General features: G+C 35.9%; 1 protein-coding gene across 3 annotated transcripts in view; it reads left to right on the top strand.

Moving 5' to 3' along the window:
- Positions 1-19929, top strand: part of RB1 (RB transcriptional corepressor 1) — a 166975-nt gene that overhangs the window by 143744 nt on the left and 3302 nt on the right. Inside the window, exons 18-26 of one of the 3 annotated variants that reach the window (XM_035298115.3) lie at positions 1490-1608; positions 4811-4956; positions 6756-6901; positions 10135-10239; positions 11335-11448; positions 11550-11713; positions 13746-13776; positions 17671-17813; positions 18314-18363. In XM_035298115.3, coding sequence (XP_035154006.3) covers positions 1490-1608; positions 4811-4956; positions 6756-6901; positions 10135-10239; positions 11335-11448; positions 11550-11713; positions 13746-13776; positions 17671-17813; positions 18314-18363 — 1018 coding nt within the window. Of the gene's footprint in view, positions 1-1489; positions 1609-4810; positions 4957-6755; positions 6902-10134; positions 10240-11334; positions 11449-11549; positions 11714-13745; positions 13777-17670; positions 17814-18313; positions 18368-19929 lie in introns of all 3 variants that reach the window. The other 2 variants (XM_054253300.2, XM_078361264.1) reach the window with 2 other exon arrangements.

The following is a 19929-nucleotide window of genomic DNA, read 5'->3' as shown; positions in this document are numbered from 1 at the left end:
ACGAGCTTTTTGATGTATGCTGGATTTGGTTCGCCAGTATTTTATTGTGGATTTTTGCATTGATGTTCATCTGAAATATTGGCCTGAAGTTTTCTTTTTTTAATTTTATCTCTGCTAGGTTTTGGTATCAGGGTGATGCTGGCCTCACAAAATAAATTAGGGAGGAGTCCCTTCCTTTAAGTTTTTCAGAATAGTTTCAGTAGAAATTTGTACCTCTGGTGGAAATTTCAGCTCTGAATCTGTCTGATTCTGGAATTTTTTTTTTTTTTTGGTTGCTAGGCAATTTATTACTGCCTCGATTTCAGAACACATTATTAGTCTATTTGGGATTTTATTTCTTTCTGGTACAGTCTTGGGACAGTATATATATCCAGGAATGTATTCATTTCTTCTAGATTTTTTAGTTTATGTGTATATATTTCGGGGGGATAAGGGTGATACCACCCTTAAGATTTGACGGTGTTCATTTGATTATTCTCTCTTTCCTTCTTTATTAGTCTAGGTAGTGGTCTATTTTATTAATTTTTTTTCAAAAAATAAGCTCCTGGATTCATTGATTTTTTTTTTGAAGGGCTTTTTGTATCTCTGTCTCCTTCAGTTCTGCTCTGATCTTGGTTAACCATTTCTTGCCTTCTGCTAGCTTTGGGGTGTTTGCTCTTTGAACTGATTTTAGTATCAATATTGTACTAGCTTCATAAAATGAGATGAGGAATGTTTATACTTTTTCCATTCTAGGAAGAATCTGAATAAAAGTGGAATTATCTCTCCCTTGAATGTTTGGTAGAATTTACTGGTAAAACCAAATGAGCCTGATATTTTCTTTATGAGAAGACTTTAAATTATTGATTCAAATTATTTAATAGTTGTAGGACTATTTAAATTGTTTTATTTATTTTTTATTGAGTTGTGGTTATTTGTATGTTTGTAGGAATTTTCCACTTGGTCTAAGTTTTCCAATTTATTGATATAAAATTAGTCATAGTAATTCCCTATTATCTTTTTAATCTTTGTAATTATGTCCCATTTTTCATTCCTAATACTGCCTATCTATCTCTTTTCTTTATCTTGATAAATCTGACTGGAAATTTGTTTAATTTTATTTGTTTTTTCAAAGAACCCATTTTTAGTTTTGTTGACCAAATTGTTTTATCTTTGTTTTCAGTTTCACTAAATTCTGTTCATATCTTCATTTCTTTCTTTCTACTTTCTTTGTTTTTTTTTCTGTCTTTCTCCCTAACTTCTAACTTATTTTCTAATATAAACATTGAAAGTTATACCTTTTTCTACTCCTTTTTTTGTGTAAAGTACAAAAATTGGCAATCAGGAATTTCAAAGTGGAGAAAATATTTCATTTTGACTTTTAAATTGCCACTGTCAGTTGTGCCTTTTAAGTTCATAGTGCTGATCAAGTCAAACCATATGATTTTGATATGTACCTGGGAAAATTATGCTTATTTATGTGGTTTTAATTTCATTATGTTTCATATAGGATTCACCTTTATTTGATCTTATTAAACAATCAAAGGACCGAGAAGGACCAACTGATCACCTTGAATCTGCTTGTCCTCTTAATGTTCCTCTCCAGAATAATCACACTGCAGCAGATATGTAAGTAAAATATATGTTATGTTGTCTGTTCAAACTGCAAATAGATTATAAGCATAAGTGTAATGTAAGGTTCTATAAAGAAACTGTAGCAAATAGAATTTTAAATAAGACATTGTTTCTAGTTTTAAGAAATTAGTAATGTAAGATACATGACCCAAATAAAGTCATATAAAAGAGTACAAAGCGCTACTGAATCACCTAGGATTTGCATAATGAGAGAAGTTTTCATGGCAGAGTTGGCAGTTTAGGTGGAATAGGATTTCGACATGGAAACTGGAGAGGGTAGAGGAGCCAGAGGAGTGTGTTCCAAGAGTGAGAATGGCATGAACTCAAAAGTATCAAAGGAAGCAGAAAACATTTTTCAGAGTGTGCAGGTCAGTTTATTTGGAGTGAAGCATAGGATAAGTATAGGGAGAAGTTTGGGATATGGACTTATACACAGTTGATTAGTGTGTGATGATGATGATGATGATGATGATGATGATGAGAAAAGAGAATATAAACCAAAAAATATCTGAAACAGGTCTCAATCAATGTAGAAGCTTACTTTGCCATGGTTAAGAATATGCCCAGGAGAGGGCATATTATATGTGCCTTTCTCCAATGATGATTTTGAGGTCCCCAATATTTATATCTGGAGGGGAAAGGAAAAGGGTATGGTAATCCACATGTTGCAAGAGAAAAGGAGCAGATAGAGAAATAGTCAATTATATATCCATCTTATGCTGAGTAAATCAACACTTTACATAATAAGGTGAACATAGAGTAGCTATCTATGGAAGTATTTAACCTCGTATCTCTATTTATATGTGTGGGAACAGGGAAAGGCAGTTTCTTGCATGACTCAGCTTAATTTTTTCCTTTTGGCATAGTGAATTGGGGTCCCAAGTGTTTATTTTCCTTTCACAAAAGCAATAGCTAACTATGTGCTGGGCAGTGGCCTAAGTACTTAAGATTTATTTTTTCATTTAATCTTCATAACAGCCCTATAAGGTACTAGATGCTCCTGTCAGCCTGTATCTATAAAACAGGAATTAGAGAAATAAGATAACTGCCTAAGGTCAACAGAAATCAAACCCAAGCTATCTAATCCCAAAGCCCAGGCTTTTAATCACTCTAGCTACATTGCCTTTCGCAGAAATGTGCCTACTGTTTTGTTTCTGTTTAATTCTGTGTAGGAATTGACATTGCAGTATTCTGTATTAGTGCAGGGATCATTTTCCAGAGATGTCATTTTCATGCTAACTTGTACTCAAAGTGTTTCTGGCATATGGAGACTCTGCCTTCATGTATACATTTATTTCATAGATAATACTTTATATAAATAAGTTAAGCATTTTTTTTTTAAATTCAACGTGCGTCATCTTATTGAATTTTAACTGCCAGGAAGTGGTATACGCACTGGGAGTACAGAAGTTAGATGGTCTGGGTCCTTCTGCTCATAGAGCTTACAATCTGGAGGAGGAACACAGGCAGTGAACAAGTAAACCAAGATGTAAGATGATTTTAGAGTATAATAAGTGCTATCAAGGAAATAAACAGAGTGATGTGAAAGACAAACTGAGAGGCTGATAGAATGCTTAGTGGCACTTTCCTTTTTCCGATGAAGTGATATTTTGACCTGACACCTGAAGGTCAAGCTGATGCTGGCCAGGCAAAAATCTGCATGATGTGCATTCCAGGCAGAGCTAACAACAAGTGCAGTGGCTCTAAGGCAGATCAAACTTAGTTGGATTTAGGAACAGAAAGAAAGAAATCCTAGTGTGGCTGGGGTATTGGAAGAGGAGAATGGCACAAGATGAGATTGAAGAGCTAAGCTGGGGTAGATCTTGTAGGTTCCCACAGGCCAGACAGAGTAAGGAGTTCGGATTCTGTAAGGGTAGTGGGAAACCATTTAAGCAGGAATGCAGCTTGCTATAATTTGTATTTTTAAAGGTCCACTCTCTGACTGTTATCTGAAGTAAAGGTGGGTTTGGAGGAAAGAAAGGGACAAGGCAAGGCAGAAAGCGAGGAGACCAGTTTGGGGACTATTTCTGTATTTCAGATGAGGGATGTAGGTGACTTAGTCTAAGGTATGGCATTGGAAGTAGAAATTGAGCGATCTGGAATGTATATAGAGATAAATTAATAGGTTTTACATTGGTTTTATGTTGGATTTCAGGAATTTGGAAAATTTAGAAATTAAAAATAACTCCTAGATTTTTGTCTTAAGACACTAGATGTAATATCAGGCTATTCATAGAGATAGGAAGGGAAATCCAGAGCTCTTCTTTGCTCTTATTAAGTCTGAGATGCAAGTAGTTATATCCAGTAGGTAATTGAATATTTACACCTGGAACTTCAGAGACTAACTTCTGCCTGAGTTAAGCCAGTTTATGATACTGTCGGATAGTGAACTGAATGAAAATCCAAAGTGTATAGTAGACCAGACACTGGTCCTTCTAAAATCTTTGTGATAATGAGTTGCTTTACTTAGTGTACTAATTAATATACTACATGTTGTAAAAACATCCATAGTAAGTTACAAATTCTGCTTCCTGTTTTCTTTGTTCTTAAAGTTTATGTCTTTAAAAATAATTTTATTTGCCAGCTACCAAAAGAAAATTAGAAAGTAGATCTAGATTATTCTGTTAAATAGGGGGCAGCACAGAGTGATAATATTTGCTAATATCCTTGCCTTGAGTTATGCCTGATATATTTAGTATACAAGTATAAATCTGAATAATGTTATTTGAAGTATTAATTTATAGAGTTCTGTACTGTGTAATTTAGGTGCGTGTAAATCTGTGTGGATAACTGAAATCTTAGATGAGAACCATAGTTATCACTAAAAAAGCTTTTAGGAGGAGAATCACAAAAACAGGATAACACTATTTAATATCAATAAATTGTTTTTTAAGCTGGAATCATCTTATGGTCTCAATCCCACTATAATTATTAAAATTGAACATTATAGATATTAAGGTAATAATACCCAGGAAAAGCCATTTGTTAAGATAGAGTTAGATATGATGATGACAGGCAGTTTTCCTGTTAATATATCTTTCCCAGCTTGCATTTAAATAGTCTGCTCAGTGAATTTGGTTTAGAATAACCAATTAAATAGACAAGATATATCTGGGTGTACAACCTTGAAGTGTGTGTATATTCTGTGATTCTTAGCCAACTTCAAATGAAGACTTTTTCCTTTGAATATATCTAGGTATCTTTCTCCTGTAAGATCCCCAAAGAAAAAAGGTTCAGCTACACGTGTAAATTCTACTGCAAATGCAGAGACACAAGCAACCTCAGCCTTCCAGACCCAGAAGCCATTGAAATCTACCTCTCTTTCACTGTTTTATAAAAAAGGTTAGTAGATGATTATTTTCAAGAGCATGGACTCTGAAACTAGGCTGACTGGGTTCAAAGAATGTTTCTTCTACTTTCTAGGTACATCACTGGGCAAGTCACTTAGTATCTCTGTGGCTCAGTTCCCTCATCTATAAAATGGAAATGATAATGTTGCGGGATCTTTCCTGACTTTTCACAGAGTTGTTTTTTCTGGCTGGAAACCTCTGTGGCTGCTGGCGCCTTTGACCGAGTTTTGCTTGGGCCCACTGGGCTCATTTCACCCACTTGGCCTGACAGACTGCACTCAGTTCACACTACCAGCCTGGGTCCCATGCCTGCCAGGAGCAAGTCAGATGTGGAATGGAGAGGGGTGTGTGAGTAAGCATGGGGCCCAGCCACTGCACACAGTCATAAATGCTGGCTGTTGCAGCAGGACAGGCAGCTCCAGGTGCTTGCACAGGCGCCGGCTCTCTGTGAGGCTGCAGCTGGACCAGGTGCACCACAAGCATTTTCCACAGCTGGCACCAGGGACAACAACAGCTCGTGGTCCTCTGATAATCTCTTTCCTGATTTTATTCAAGTAAGAATTATGCTGAGCTTTACAGGCATATTGTAAGATATCCTTAGGTTAGAGCAGTGGTTTTCAAAGCGTTGTTTCCAACCAGCAGAATTCACATCACTTGGAAATTGTAGAAATGAGAATTCTGTGGCCCCAACCTAGACCCACTCAGTCAGAAACTCTAAGATAGGGCCCCCAAAACCTTGGTTTAACAAACCTCCAGCTAAGTCTGATATACGTATGCTAACGCTTAGGACAACTGAGATAAATTGTTAGCTTTAAAAATTTCAAATTACCTATTCAAGTCATTGAAAGAGACATATAAAGGGTCTTTATATAATATTTAAAGTAAGTGAACGAAAATTCAATTTTATGGATTCCTTTTTGCCAAATTTGCATTTTCAGTAGTATTTTTTATAGACTAAATAAATTTCATATTGCAGTCATTTTATATTTAGGTAACCTACAAGTTTACCATTTTTCAATAGACTATGCTCCATTGGTATTTTATAGAGAAATGTGTGGCTTAATTTTTTTAGGATTAGAAAAATTAATAGATACTGGCAATTCTATAATTTAAAAAAATGATTGTTCCTCTTGAATATTAATAGTGAGAATGACCAATGGTGAGTGATTGTTAATGGAACTGAAACAAACCCTATTAGGTTTGTGTAATTTGACAGTGTCTCATGACCTTTCCTCAACTACTTCCCACTTCTGCACCAATTTCATGCCATAATAGTCGATTCAGAAAGTATCATTCTGCCTTCTATGTACCTAGAACTGTGCTAACACAAGGAATCAATTATTTTTCAGGAAAATAGTGGTAGAAAAATCTTAAACATCACCACTAAAGAACTTATTCATGTAACCAAACACTACCTGTTCCCCTGGAAACCTATTTTTTTAAAAACTCATGCCTATGTAATGAAGCCTCCATAAAAACCCAAAAGGACTTGGTTCTGGGAGCTTTCTGAATATCTGCCCAACTGGAGGTTCCTGGAGAATAGCGTGCCTGGGGAGCACATGGAAATTCCATGCCCCTTCTGCTTTTCTTCATCTGTATCCCTTGTACTATCCTTCATAATAAACCAGTAAACATATTTTTCTGGGGGGAAAAAAGAAGAGTGGTAAAATGAAGTTTCTTTTAAAATGCTACTTAACAGCATTATAATTAGAGCAGTTTTACAATTTGAAAAAAATCTACTGGTATTTCAAAATGAGCAGTAAAAATGACTAATTCTTCTTATCACCACAGTGTATCGTCTAGCATATCTCCGGCTAAATACGCTGTGTGAACGCCTTCTGTCTGAGCACCCAGAACTAGAACACATCATCTGGACCCTTTTCCAGCACACGCTGCAGAATGAGTATGAACTCATGAGAGACAGGCATTTGGACCAAGTAAGAAAATCAATCACTTAACCTTCTCTCCTCCCTACTTACTTGTTAACTGATTTCTTTTTTGTTTTGTTTTGTTTTGAGATGGAGTCTCACTCTGTTGCCCAGGCTGGAGTGCAGTGGCATGATCTCAACTCACTGCAACCTCCGCCTCCTGGGTTCAAGTGATTCTCCTGCCTCAGCTTCCCAAGTAGCTGGGATTACAGGCGTGCACCACCATGCCTGGCTAATTTTTGTATTTTAGTAGAGATGGGTTTTCACCATGTTGGCCAGGCTGGTCTCGAACTTCTGACCTCAGGTGATCCATCTGCCTACACCTCCCAAAGTGCTGAGATTACAGGCTTGAGCCACCTCACCCAGCCTTGTTAACTGATTTCTTAAGAAAGTATTAGATTCAAATGAGAAGCTAGATCAATTTATTATGCTTAATATATATTCACTTTTTGGCTACCATTTACATTTTTGTTCTAATTCTTACAAATTAAAGCTTTAGCACTCAAGAGTATGTTTCAGTAACTACTTACTTAATGACAAAAAATATCTTACCTGTAAAGAAAATAGCTGAAGAACCTTTTTATCATAGGCTTTTTCTGTGAGCTAGATTTCATTTTAGTATGAAAACATGAGACTTAAGAATCAGTTGATTTAAAACAATACCTGTTGAAAGAATGAATGAATGAATGAAGTAAATTAGTTTACAGTGAGAGAATGATCTTTCATATCTTCCTTTTTCTCTATAAAATAGGTTAATAAGAATAATATACTTTTGACTGGGTGCAATAGGCTCATGCCTATAAGCACTTTGGGAGGCCAAGGTGGGCAGAACTCTTGAGCTCAGGAGTTTGAGACCAGCCCGTGCAACCTAGCAAAATTCAGTCTCTTCAAAAAATTAAAAAATTAGCCAGGTGTGGTGACTTGCACCTGTGGTCCCAGCTACTTGGCAGGCTGAAGTGGGAGGTTTGCTTGAGCCCAGGAGATGGAGGTAGAAGTGAGTTGAGATCACATCACTGTGCTCCAGCCTGGGTAACAGAGCAAGACTCTGTCTCAAAATAAATTTTTTTAATTAAAAAAAATCTATACATATATAGTTAATAGCTTTATTGACATAATTCACACACCATAAAAACCACACATTTAGAATGTACAGTTCAGTGGTTTTTAGTGTATTCATGGAATTGTACAAACATCACCACAAACAATTTTAGAATTTGTATCACACCAGAAAGAAACTTCATACTCTTAAGCAGTCACCCCTATTCCCCTATCCACTCAGCCCAAAGTAATACTAACTATTTTCTCTCTACAAACTTGCCTCTTCTAGACATTTCATATACATGGAATTATATAATATGTGATATTTTGTGTATAGCTTCTTTCATTTAGCATAATGTTTTCAAAGTTCATCTGTATTGTAGCTTATATCAGTACTTCATTCCTTTTTATTGCCGGATAATATTCCATTGTATGGATATACCATATTATGCATATCATTCATAAAGTGATGACCATTTGGGTTGTTTCCACTTTTTGGCTATGATGAATAATGTTACTGTGAACATTCATGTACATGTTTTCATTTCTCCTGGTACATACCTAGGGGTAGAATTGGTAGGTCATATGATAGCTCTATGTTAACTTTTTGAGGAATGCCCAGATCATTTTCCAAAGTGGCTATACCATTTTACATCCCTACCAATAATATATAAGGTTCCAATTTCTCTATATCCTCACCAACTTTTTAATCTGTGTTTTTTTTTATCATAGCCATCCTAGTGGATATAAAATGGCATCTCAGTGTGCTTTTGATTTGCATTTCTCTGAAGGCTAATGATAACACCTTTTCATGTGTTTACTGGCTATGTATATATCTTCTTTAGAGAAATGTCTATTCAGATCCTTTGCCTAATTTTTTTTTTTTTTTGAGTTGGGAGTCTTGCTCTGTTACCCTGGCTAGAATGCAGTGGCACAATCTCAGCTCACTGCAACCTCCCTCCAGGGTTCAAGTGATTCTCCTGCCTCAGCCTCCGGAGTAGCTGGGATTATAGGTGCACACCACCACATCTGGCTAATTTTTGTATTTTTAGTAGAAACAGGGTTTCTCCATGTTGGTCAGGCTGGTTTCAACCTTCTGACCTTGTGATCAGCCCACCTTAGCCTCCCAAAGTGCTGGGATTACAGGCGTAAACCACCACCCCCAGCTCAAATCTGAAGTTGTTAAGATTTATTCCTGTTTGTCTCCAAAAGGTTTATAGTTTTAGTTCTTACATTTAGGTTTTGCTCCATTTTGACCTAATTTTTTAATATAGTTGAGGTAGGAGTCCAGCCTCATTCCCTTGTTAGTGAATATCTTGTTGTTCCAGCACCAGTTGTTGAAAAGGTTTTTTTTCTCTTGTCATTGACAGTTGTCAAAAAATCAGTTGACTGTAAATATATAAATATTTATTTCTGGACTCTTAATTCTGTTTCACTGATCTACATAAGCTATTCTTACGCCAGGACTACCCTGTCTACACTTGGCTAGTAGAATGCCAAGCCAAAGATGATTTTTGGCATTCTTGCCAATAGTAGATGAGAGCAAGAATGTTGCAGAAGTAATGAGTACTTAAATTAGGCTATAAAGTTCATACAAATAAAGTCTGACATTTAAAGTCACAGGGAATCATTTTTAAATATCTTCTATTGAAATGTAATACACATATATAAAAACCTGCATCTCAAAAGGATACCTTCTAATGAAAATTCATCAACTAACTTAGTTATATAACCAACATCCAGATCAAGAAACAAAACATTGTCAACAACACATAAGACTCTCTTACATGCCCTTCCAGTCACCTTACCCTCACCACTACCACCAAGTATGTTCAATATTATCTGCTAGTTTGAAACATTTTAACACCTGGCTTTTTTAAGTGCTAGTTATGCAAAATTAACTGATTCTAGTTTCAACTTTTCTGGGAAACATTTAAGGGACAGGAGCCAAAGTTAGGGTAATTTACAAACCAGGTGATCAGTCCTAAATAATTGAGCCTTGGTCATTTGCATTTTGTTCTTTAAATACACTTTGGGTTAAACACTTCATGTAGAGTTTCAAATTGAGCTCAGTATGGAAAGAAATAACTATGTAGGAAATTAAACTTTTCTTTTTTGAGGCTAAAAGGAAGAAAACTATTTTTTTTTAGAGCAAAACCACATAATAAAATTCTGACTAGTTTTACATCATATTTATTTACTAGATTATGATGTGTTCCATGTATGGCATATGCAAAGTGAAGAATATAGACCTTAAATTCAAAATCATTGTAACAGCATACAAAGATCTTCCTCATGCTGTTCAGGAGGTAGGTGATTTTCCATAGTAAGTTTGATAAATCCATATCTGTAATAAAGATAATTTTATTCATTCACAGGCTCATATATTCTGATCTTATGTAAATTTACAAATAAAAATTTTTATATTATTTATTTGTAACTTAAATGCTTAAATGGAATTGGAAAGATAAGATAAATTATGAAATTATCCATATTCGTGGTTTTTTTATAAATTTAACAAGTAATGCTTTATCTGTGTAATAAGCAAGTATTTATAATAAACCTGGCATGAGTCATAGTACATTAGATGATCTTTTATTTTTATTACTTTATAGGAAAAGTCAGCATAAATGCAACCTTGCAAAGAAATAATAAATATGTTCAGTATAAACACATTTTGTATTTCTAAACACATTTACCTTCCCTTTAGAGAAACAGGAGTAGTAAAATATACTTGGTATGACACGTTTCATACGGTTCTGTGGAAAGTGAGTTGTGGGATATCTTTCCCATTTATTATTAGAGTTTTCAAAAGTAATACAAACCAAGTCATTTTTGTTTGTATGTTTGAAGTTATTTTAAATTCAATCATTTAAGTGTATAATGTGTCAGAGGCATTTGATATAACCTCTGTGTTTTTACCTAACTAAAATTTGAGTGAAATCTAACACTAAAATATAGTGCTTTTACTAAGTGTCTACTTCCTGCAATTGAGTAATGCTATTTAAACCCTTATAGAATGGGGCGATACAGGGAGGTACAGGCCAGAGGATATAGTCTAAATATTAATGGATAATGTCATTGGCTTTCACTTAGTTCTGGCCCTTTGATTCCCATAATGCTTTCCATTCTACCAGCCTGTCTACTCTCTCTTCTTGGATGGCCAGCTATTCCATCTGCTGCCTGGCTGTTTTTCTCAATAATCCTATGACATTTCGCTTCTAGTAGAGCATCTATAATTCAAACCTAAGAAGGCATTTTAGATTATTTTTTCCTGTATAATATGTGCTTCTTACCAGTCAAAAAGTTTTACAAACTTTTAGAAAAGAAAATCTAAAGGTAGAAATTTTAAAATTAATTTAACAAGTGAATTTTACTTTTTTTTTTTTACTCTTCTTCCTCAGACTTTCAAACGTGTTTTGATCAAAGAAGAGGAGTATGATTCTATTATAGTATTCTATAACTCAGTCTTCATGCAGAGACTGAAAACAAATATTTTGCAGTATGCTTCCACCAGGGTAAGTCAAAAGTATCCTTTGATTGGAAATATCTAATTATAAAGTAATGGGTCCCATTAAAACATTAAATAAATAATACTACTTTTTTGTTTTTGCTCTAGCCCCCTACCTTGTCACCAATACCTCACATTCCTCGAAGCCCTTATAAGTTTCCTAGTTCACCCTTACGGATTCCTGGAGGGAACATCTATATATCACCCCTGAAGAGTCCATATAAAATTTCAGAAGGTCTGCCAACACCAACAAAAATGACTCCAGGAACAAGGTGTGTGTATTTTCTCGTTAGAGAGGTAGTAAAGAATGAAAGGGGGATAATTTTGATCCAAGAATAAAAATACAACGCTTTCTTCATTTCAAATAAGCTAGACTCTTGAGTCTATTTGTTTATTTAAGTAACATAATGAGAATCTAGGGGGAAAGAAAATCTATTTACTTGGATGGGTTTACAAATTTAGTTATCAGATTTCCTGACTGCTAGGGGTATCTTCTTTTGTAAACAGTTTTTGAACCAGTTTGGTTATATGTTTCAAAACACTTTAATATTTTTGTAAGTAGTCAATCTGCTAAACAATGCAGGTTACTTTAGGTTGAGTACTTTTAGTTTGTAGTTTATTGGATGTCCTATAAATTTTGCTTCCTGTGGATTTTGTTCATTCTGCTGGTTATATTAAATGTAGATTACTGTCAATTAAGTCTTTAGAGGTCCATTCCTAATCCTGTTGGCAACCTCTTTACCACCTTACCTTGGGCAGGTCTCTATCTCTACTACACAAGGGTGCTGTGGATCAGCAAAATGATTAGTATGAAGCTGTTTTAAATTCTAAGATGAAAGGTTGTGTGCAACTATAAATCATTATATTATCTTCCCATCCAACCACAAGTGCTCTCTGGCTTTGAAGTGCTTCAGTTGACTAATTATATATTATCAGGGGCTATTTGAAACTGACTTTATTTGTGTAAAGTAGGAGGCAGATTAGCTAGTATAGTTAATGTAGTCTCATTTCAGAAATTGTCAGCCCATATGGTTGTCCCTCATGGACAAGAAAAGGGAGATATATTAGTCTTTTAGAAAATATTTGCATGGTATATTTAATTATTTAAGTAGTACATACTCATGGTAAAAATTGCAAACTCTACAGAAAAATATGAAGTAATAAATAACTGGCAATATGATACAAATGCTCTCATGTGCCTCTATATCATCCTTTATTTATTTGGTGTTCTTATAGTTGGATATCTGTGTACTGACTCCTTCTACTTGTTCCAAGCTGTTAAAATGCCACGTTATCTCTATATAAGAAAATTTACAGGCCGGGTGTGGTGGCTCACACCTGTAATCCAAGCACTTTGGAGGCCAAGGCGGGCGGATCACCTGAGGTTGTGAGTTCAAGACCAGTCTGACAAACATGGTGAAACCCCGTCTTTAAACAAAACAAAACAAAACAAACAAAACAAAAAAATTTATACAGTCCCATGCCACTGTATGAAAATGTATACTTAGGTAGTTTTTTAATAGTGATTATTAATCCATATTATGGTGATAATGATGGCTACTTCCTGATCCTTAGTGAAATCAATTGTGTTGTATTCTTTAGCAAAAAAGTCACATTCTGAACATTCTAACTAATAAATCATTGATCAGGCATTAGGAGAGCATTATATTTAGAATGATGACCACTTATCAAGGAATTGGAGGACAAAAAAAAACTTTATATGCACTAGTTCCATGTTCATGTTTTCAAATCTTTGTTGAGTCATGTCAAGCTAATGATGTTCTTCAGCTTTATTATCAAGAACATAACTTATATGGTTTAAATAAAGACAGACTAATAAAGATTTCTGACTATATATTTGATATATGATAACTAGCCTTTACTATACCAATATAGATGCTAATTAGAATTCTGATTATTAATATTCTAAGTTTTTGCCAAATATAACTTGAATTTTAAATGAGAAAATATGAAAGAAATTTGATAACTTACTCATTGATTTATGAAGAACTAAGTAGGGGTAAACTTGAAAATTTCCTTTGCTCTCCTTAAATATGGGGAATGGCAAAATATGTTCTTGCAGACCTATGGTTTTTGCTTTAAAACTAAGAGACCAGGTGAGTATATGATTAAATGGGCACTGTTAGAATAATCCCCAAATGAATATAGTTTGTCAGTGGTTCTAGGGTAGAGGTAGCCTTTAACTTGGAATTCCTGATAGTTCAGAATAGTATATCTATGCTCATCTCTGCAAAATTGTACATGATTTTTATTACTAATTGGTATTTCATCTTAACTTGACAGAATCTTAGTATCAATTGGTGAATCATTTGGGGTGAGTATTTTATTTCTATGAAATGTAATAGTACACATTGTAAGTATAAAAGTAATTAGAGTTTTCTATAATTTGAATTTGCAAATACAATTATTCAAACACCTCACTCAGGCATATTGCGTAGAATTTTATGAGATATATATATCTCAGATTTACTTTCAAATCAAGTTTAATCTCCATTTATACTCCTAACTAGTGAACTTCAAAACTTTTCTAAATATTCCTTTGAGATTATATAATACACATATATACATTTGTGTGTATACATGCATATATATGTGAGTTGTTTTTGCTCACACTTCTATCACCCAATATGTGAGATTCTTTTTTTTTTTTTTCTCAAACAAATCTGTTCTTCAACTCTCTTGTGTTCTACAATTCAATTTATTTCTAACACTAATTACCCAGAGTCAGCATCAGACTCCACAGGTTCAAGGGCTCAGTCCCACAAAACTGGTCTCACTGCAGACACCCGTCACAACTGTCAGGCCCCCAGGCTACACCACACTTCCATCTGACTTGGATACAAAGTTAGGGGGTTCCCATGTGCCTCTTCCTTAGGTTTGATCACTTGCCAGAATTAGTCACAAAACTCTGGAAAAAATTTTACTTATTATTATCAGTTCATTATAAAAGATGCAAATGAACAGCCCAATGAAGAGGTATTATACAGGGTGAGGTCCAGAAGAGTCCCTAGCACAGGAGCTTCTGTCCCAGGGAGTTGAGGTACACCACCTTCGCAGCACTTGGACATGTTTACCAACTCGAAAGGTCTCCCAACCTTGTTGTTGACAGGTTTTTATGGGGGTTTCATTATGTAGGCATAACCAATTAACTCAATCTCCAACCCTCTCCGCTCCCCGGATAGAGGGTGGGGCTCAAAGTTCCAAGCTTCTACTCAAGACTTGGTCTTTCTGGCAACCAGCTCTCATTCTGATTAGCCAGGTCCCCACCAAGTGTCACCTCATTAGAACAAAAGATGCAGGCCGGGTGCGGTGGCTCAAGCCTGTAATCCCAGCACTTTGGGAGGCCGAGGCGGGTGGATCACGAGGTCAAGAGATTGAGACCATTCTGGTCAACATGGTGAAACCCCGTCTCTGCTAAAAATACAAAAAATTTGCTGGGCACGGTGGCGCATGCCTGTAATCCCAGCTACTCAGGAGGCTGAGGCAGGAGAATTGCCTGAACCCAGGAGGCGGAGGTTGCAGTGAGCCGAGATTGCGCCATTGCACTCCAGCCTGGGCAACAAGAGCGAAACTCCGTCTCAAAAAAAAAAAAAGAACAAAAGATGGTCCTATCACCCTTATCACTTAGGAAATTTCAAAGGTTCTAGGAGCTCTGTTCCAGGAACCGGGGACAAAGACCAAATATCTTCCTATGATACTATGTATGTATGTACATAACCTCGTATGAATTATGAGAATGATTTGAAATGACATACTCCAAAATGTAAGCCCTACATCCAAATGTCACCAGCCTGTCCCTGCGTCTTCTCTTTCCATACATACACACTTTTTGTTTGTCCTTCCTCTCAGACTTCTCAGACTTCTAGGATATTCTTTTTCTGGTACACTGGTTAGGAATTGGTTACATGAGACTCTGACTCAATGAAAGTGGCAGGGCTTCATTCTAAGAGATCCAAGGGAAAACTTTGCTTTGAAACATTTATTCTAGACTGCAAATCCTCGACTCTAGTTGACCTTCCATTAAAGTCGCTAATTCAGCAGTCTCAGATTCAGTACGCATTACTATTATTATGTTGCATTGCACCATCTCCACACTTTCTGAGAGCATATTTTTAATTTTTTTTTAATTTTAATTTTTAGAGACAGTGTCTCACTCTGTCACCTACTCATTGTAACCTCAAACTTTTGGGCTCAAGTAATCCTCTCACCTTAGCCTCCCAAGTTGCCAGAACTACAGGCATGCAGCACCATGTCCAGCTAATTTTTAAACTTTTTGTAGAGACAGGGTCTTGCTATGTTGCCCAGATTGGTCTTGAACTCCTGACTTCAACAATCCCCTGCCTCAACCTCCCAGAGAGAGCTGGGATTACAGACGTGAGCCACTGCACCTGGCCAGAGAGCTTATATTCTTTTTTTTTTTTTTTTTTTAATTGAGACGGAGTATCACTTTTGTTGCCTAGGCTAGAGTGTAGTGGCTGATCTCGGCTACTGCAGCCTCCACCTCCTGGGTTCAAGGTATTCTCCTGCCTCAGCCTCCCAAGTAGTTGGGAAAACAGGTATGCCCCACCACTCCTGGCTAATTTTTTTTTTTATATTTTTAGTAGAGACGGGGTTTCTCCATGTTGGTAAGGCTGGTCTCGAACTCCCAACCACAGGTGATCCTCCTGCCTCAGCCTCCCAAAATTGCTGGAGTTACAGGCATGAGCCACTGCAGCTGGTCAAGAGCTTATACGCTTATAGGAATGGGAAGACTGCCTATATTATGTATTGTTACGTAATGCATTACCCCCAAACTTAGTGACTTAAAACAAACATTTATTATCTCCATTTCTGTGGGTCAGTAATCTAGTCATGACTTATCTGGACCAGAGTTTCTCCAAAGTCTGTGATCAAGGTGTCAGCTGGGCCTGCAGTCACCTCAAGGCTCCACTGGAGGAGCATTCACTAGCAGACTTATTCAAATGGCTGTTGGTTGATCCTGTATGGGTGCTGGCTCCTCTATTGGTTTCTTGCCCTTGGGCCCCTCCATAGTGCTACTTGCTGCTTACAATATGGCATCTTGCTTTGCCCAGAGCAGGGACTGAGGGAGGCTGGGAAATAAAGAGCAGGATATAGAGGTTACAGTCTTTTTGTAATCTAATTCTGGAAATGACAATCCATTACTTTTGGCATATTATTTTGGTTAAAAGCAAGACAAGAATAGATCTAGCCCAGACACAAGGAGGTGGATACCAGGAGGTAGTGTCATTGGGAGCCATCTGACAGGCTGCCTACCACACTGCCCCAAGTAACCAGGGAGAGGTAAAAGTTTGTATGCCAAATGACCAAGTGTTAAAATGTATGTTGCAATAATTGGTGATGGGCTGCAGCTGTCAGGCTTTACAAAGGAGCTATGGGGCCTTATAAGGACAGTTGGTATCACATGGTGGTCTTCAAACATTTTTGCTTGCCATAACCTCTAAAATAATTGAGAAAAAGGTGAATGTACTTCCATATCTTAAAGCTGATAATTTAAATTATTATAAATTTAATAGCAGCAGAGGATTCAGTTTCTGTTAAATTGTATATGTGCTCCAAATAGATTTACCATCAAAACCTGTTTCGAATTTAGTATTGGGAGAATTCACTCATTAAATTTTTGGAAAATAAAGCATAATTGGCAAAGCTAATCCTCACTCTTGATTCTATCAGTCAAATCAGATATAATTTCTATCAGAAAGTCTATAAGACTTGTCAATATAATACCCATAAAGTGAATCAAAAATTATTATTCATTGAACACATAATCTCTTATCAAATTCTTGTGACCTTCCCTCTGCTGGTTATATAATAGCCTAAAAGAAAAAAAAATGTCAAAAGCAAATTTCCAGAAAGCTGTTCCTACTTGCCTACTGCTGAAACAGCCTATATAGGTGGGTTCTGAAAATGAGGAACCAGGACCTGCAGAGTAGTCAGTTGCTGGAGGAAGAATGTGAGCTGCATGGAAAAGACAGGAGGATTTACAAACAGTGGGTGTTTAACTGAGGATGGAATTAGGGAGTAATTCTGATTTTTACATTTTTCATATATTTTATTTGGTCCAATGAAGCAGAAAATTAAAATGAAGTGATTACCTCTGCCTGTGTTCGACACACCTCAAACTATAACTTGAAGTTGCTAAATACAAAACACTGTCATTTAATGATTTAAAGTATTCTGTAATTTGTAGACTTCTGAGAAGTTCCAGAAAATAAATCAGATGGTTTGTAATAGTGACCGTGTGCTCAAAAGAAGCGCTGAAGGAAGCAACCCTCCTAAACCGCTGAAAAAACTACGCTTTGATATTGAAGGATCAGATGAAGCAGATGGAAGGTAGGAACCATTATAGAATGTTTTCCAGTAGCTGAGATGGTCATCTGGGGAGTCCAGAGTCTCAGCACTGCTCCTGACTTACACCTGTTTCTTTCATGCCAAGTTTATTTGGAAGTTGTGAGAATGGCTCCAAATAATAGATATGAGCATAGTGCAAAGTTAAAAACGCCATACAAATTGTGTGCCAACATTCAGTGAAGATAGCTAATGTTAAAACCTGCTCTTTTTTACAAAGCTATTGATACAATTTTGTTTTTAACATAAAATTTTAAAATGTTTACTCTTGAAAAATATTAACCACTGTGTTTTGTAAGAACCACCGAAAAAATATATAGCATCATAAATTTGTGACATTTATGTTTTATATGGTTTTAAATGTTAAAAGCTACTCACTAAAATAATCACATAAAGTAAGTCACCAAAAGCATCATAGTTACTGGAAATTTGAATTTTACACTTATAAATACACATAAAATACTTTGCATTTTTTTAATCTACAGTAAACACCTCCAAGGGGAATCCAAATTTCAGCAGAAACTGGCAGAAATGAGTAAGTACTTATTTCAACCTGTGTAAATGAAAGAAACAATTGTTTACACTGCAGGAAGTCTTTTCATTATATAAAGGAATATATAATTTCTTCAGTTGGCAGGCTTGTTTATACATTTAAAATATAATTCAATTAAGATTATTTACCTACAGACATTTGTGGATTAAATGTATGACGCAAAGTGAAGGTCACTTTTACCCTTTCTATGATCTTTCATGCAGGAAGACTAAGAAGTGAAACATTGGGCCGGGCGCGGGGGCTCATGCCTGTAATCCCAGCACTTTGGGAGGCTGAGGCGGGTGGATTACCTGAGGTCAGGAGTTCGAGACCAGCCTGACCAACATGGAGAAACCCCGTCTCTACTAATAATACAAAAATTAGCCAGGCGCGGTGGCGCATGCCTGCAGTCCCAGCTACCCAGGAGGCTGAGGCACGAGAATCTCTTGAACCCGGGAGGTGGAGGTTGTGGTGAGCCAAGATTGCACCATTGCACTCCAGCCTGGGCAACAAGAACGAAACTCTGTCTCAAAAAATAAAAATATAAAAAGAAGTGAAACATTGCTTGACTGTGTTCAACACAGATGACTACAGTTAGAAAATAATTTAGCAGAAATATAAAGAGGAACTATTCAGGAGTGTTAGATAGGGAAAGTTTTGATAAACCTAGCATATGTAAACATCATCACCCTTATTTAAGGAATAACCTTTGATTCTGCCATTACTGAACTTTCCTAATTTGCAAATCTTAAACAATTTCAAACAAAAGTTTCCATTACTGGAAATCAGAATTTTAATAAAGAACACTATGTTATTTTCCAAGTTATACAGAGTGATATAATGTTAGGGTAAGTGGAATTCTATTCAGAGTTACTCTGAGACTAGAAAAAAAATTAATCGAAGAATAGCAAATGGCAAGCAAATTTGGAAAGAGGTAAACGTTCACTAACTACTATTGGATTGTCTTACGTAGCTGTGGTAGTGAGTGTAACATTTCTAGTACCAGATTCATTGATAGGAAAAGGAACTAGGATTTTGAAAGAAGACAAACATGTAGAAGATAGGTAGGTGTTAAAACTATCATTCCTAAGTCACAGGACACACCAATGAGAACAATACCAATTAAAATAAAATGAGAGACTTTCTCTTAACACATCTTTATAGATACTAACTTTGAAAATAGAAGATATTTATAAGAATGCTTTTGTTTAAAAAAAAAAAAAAACTTTTTCTATGTATTTTTAAAGTGTAATTAAAACTAAATAAAACAAAATTTTCTAGTTATAAATGAATTGCTTTTTGGATTTTACATCAACTTATATATATATATATTCCTATTTTAACTTTTAAACAGTTGTGTTGTTTCCCCTCAGTACGTGAAAATAGACAAGAGACTTATAACCAAAATCAGGCCTTGAAAACATATGGAAACATTTTAGAACCCACAAATATGCATTTTAAAAAGAGCTGAAAGCTGTAAAAACATGTATATTTTCTTAGAGAAGAGTTCAGTTGCTATAGTTAGTACATTTCCCAGCGACACACTTAGCTATGATGGCGAGCTTCCTC

The sequence above is a fragment of the Callithrix jacchus genome, chromosome 1 (genome assembly GCF_049354715.1).
Source record: "Callithrix jacchus isolate 240 chromosome 1, calJac240_pri, whole genome shotgun sequence".
Taxonomy (NCBI): Eukaryota; Metazoa; Chordata; class Mammalia; order Primates; family Cebidae; genus Callithrix; species Callithrix jacchus.
Note: the sequence above shows the minus strand (reverse complement) of the source record. Positions and strands in the feature narration are given on the sequence as shown.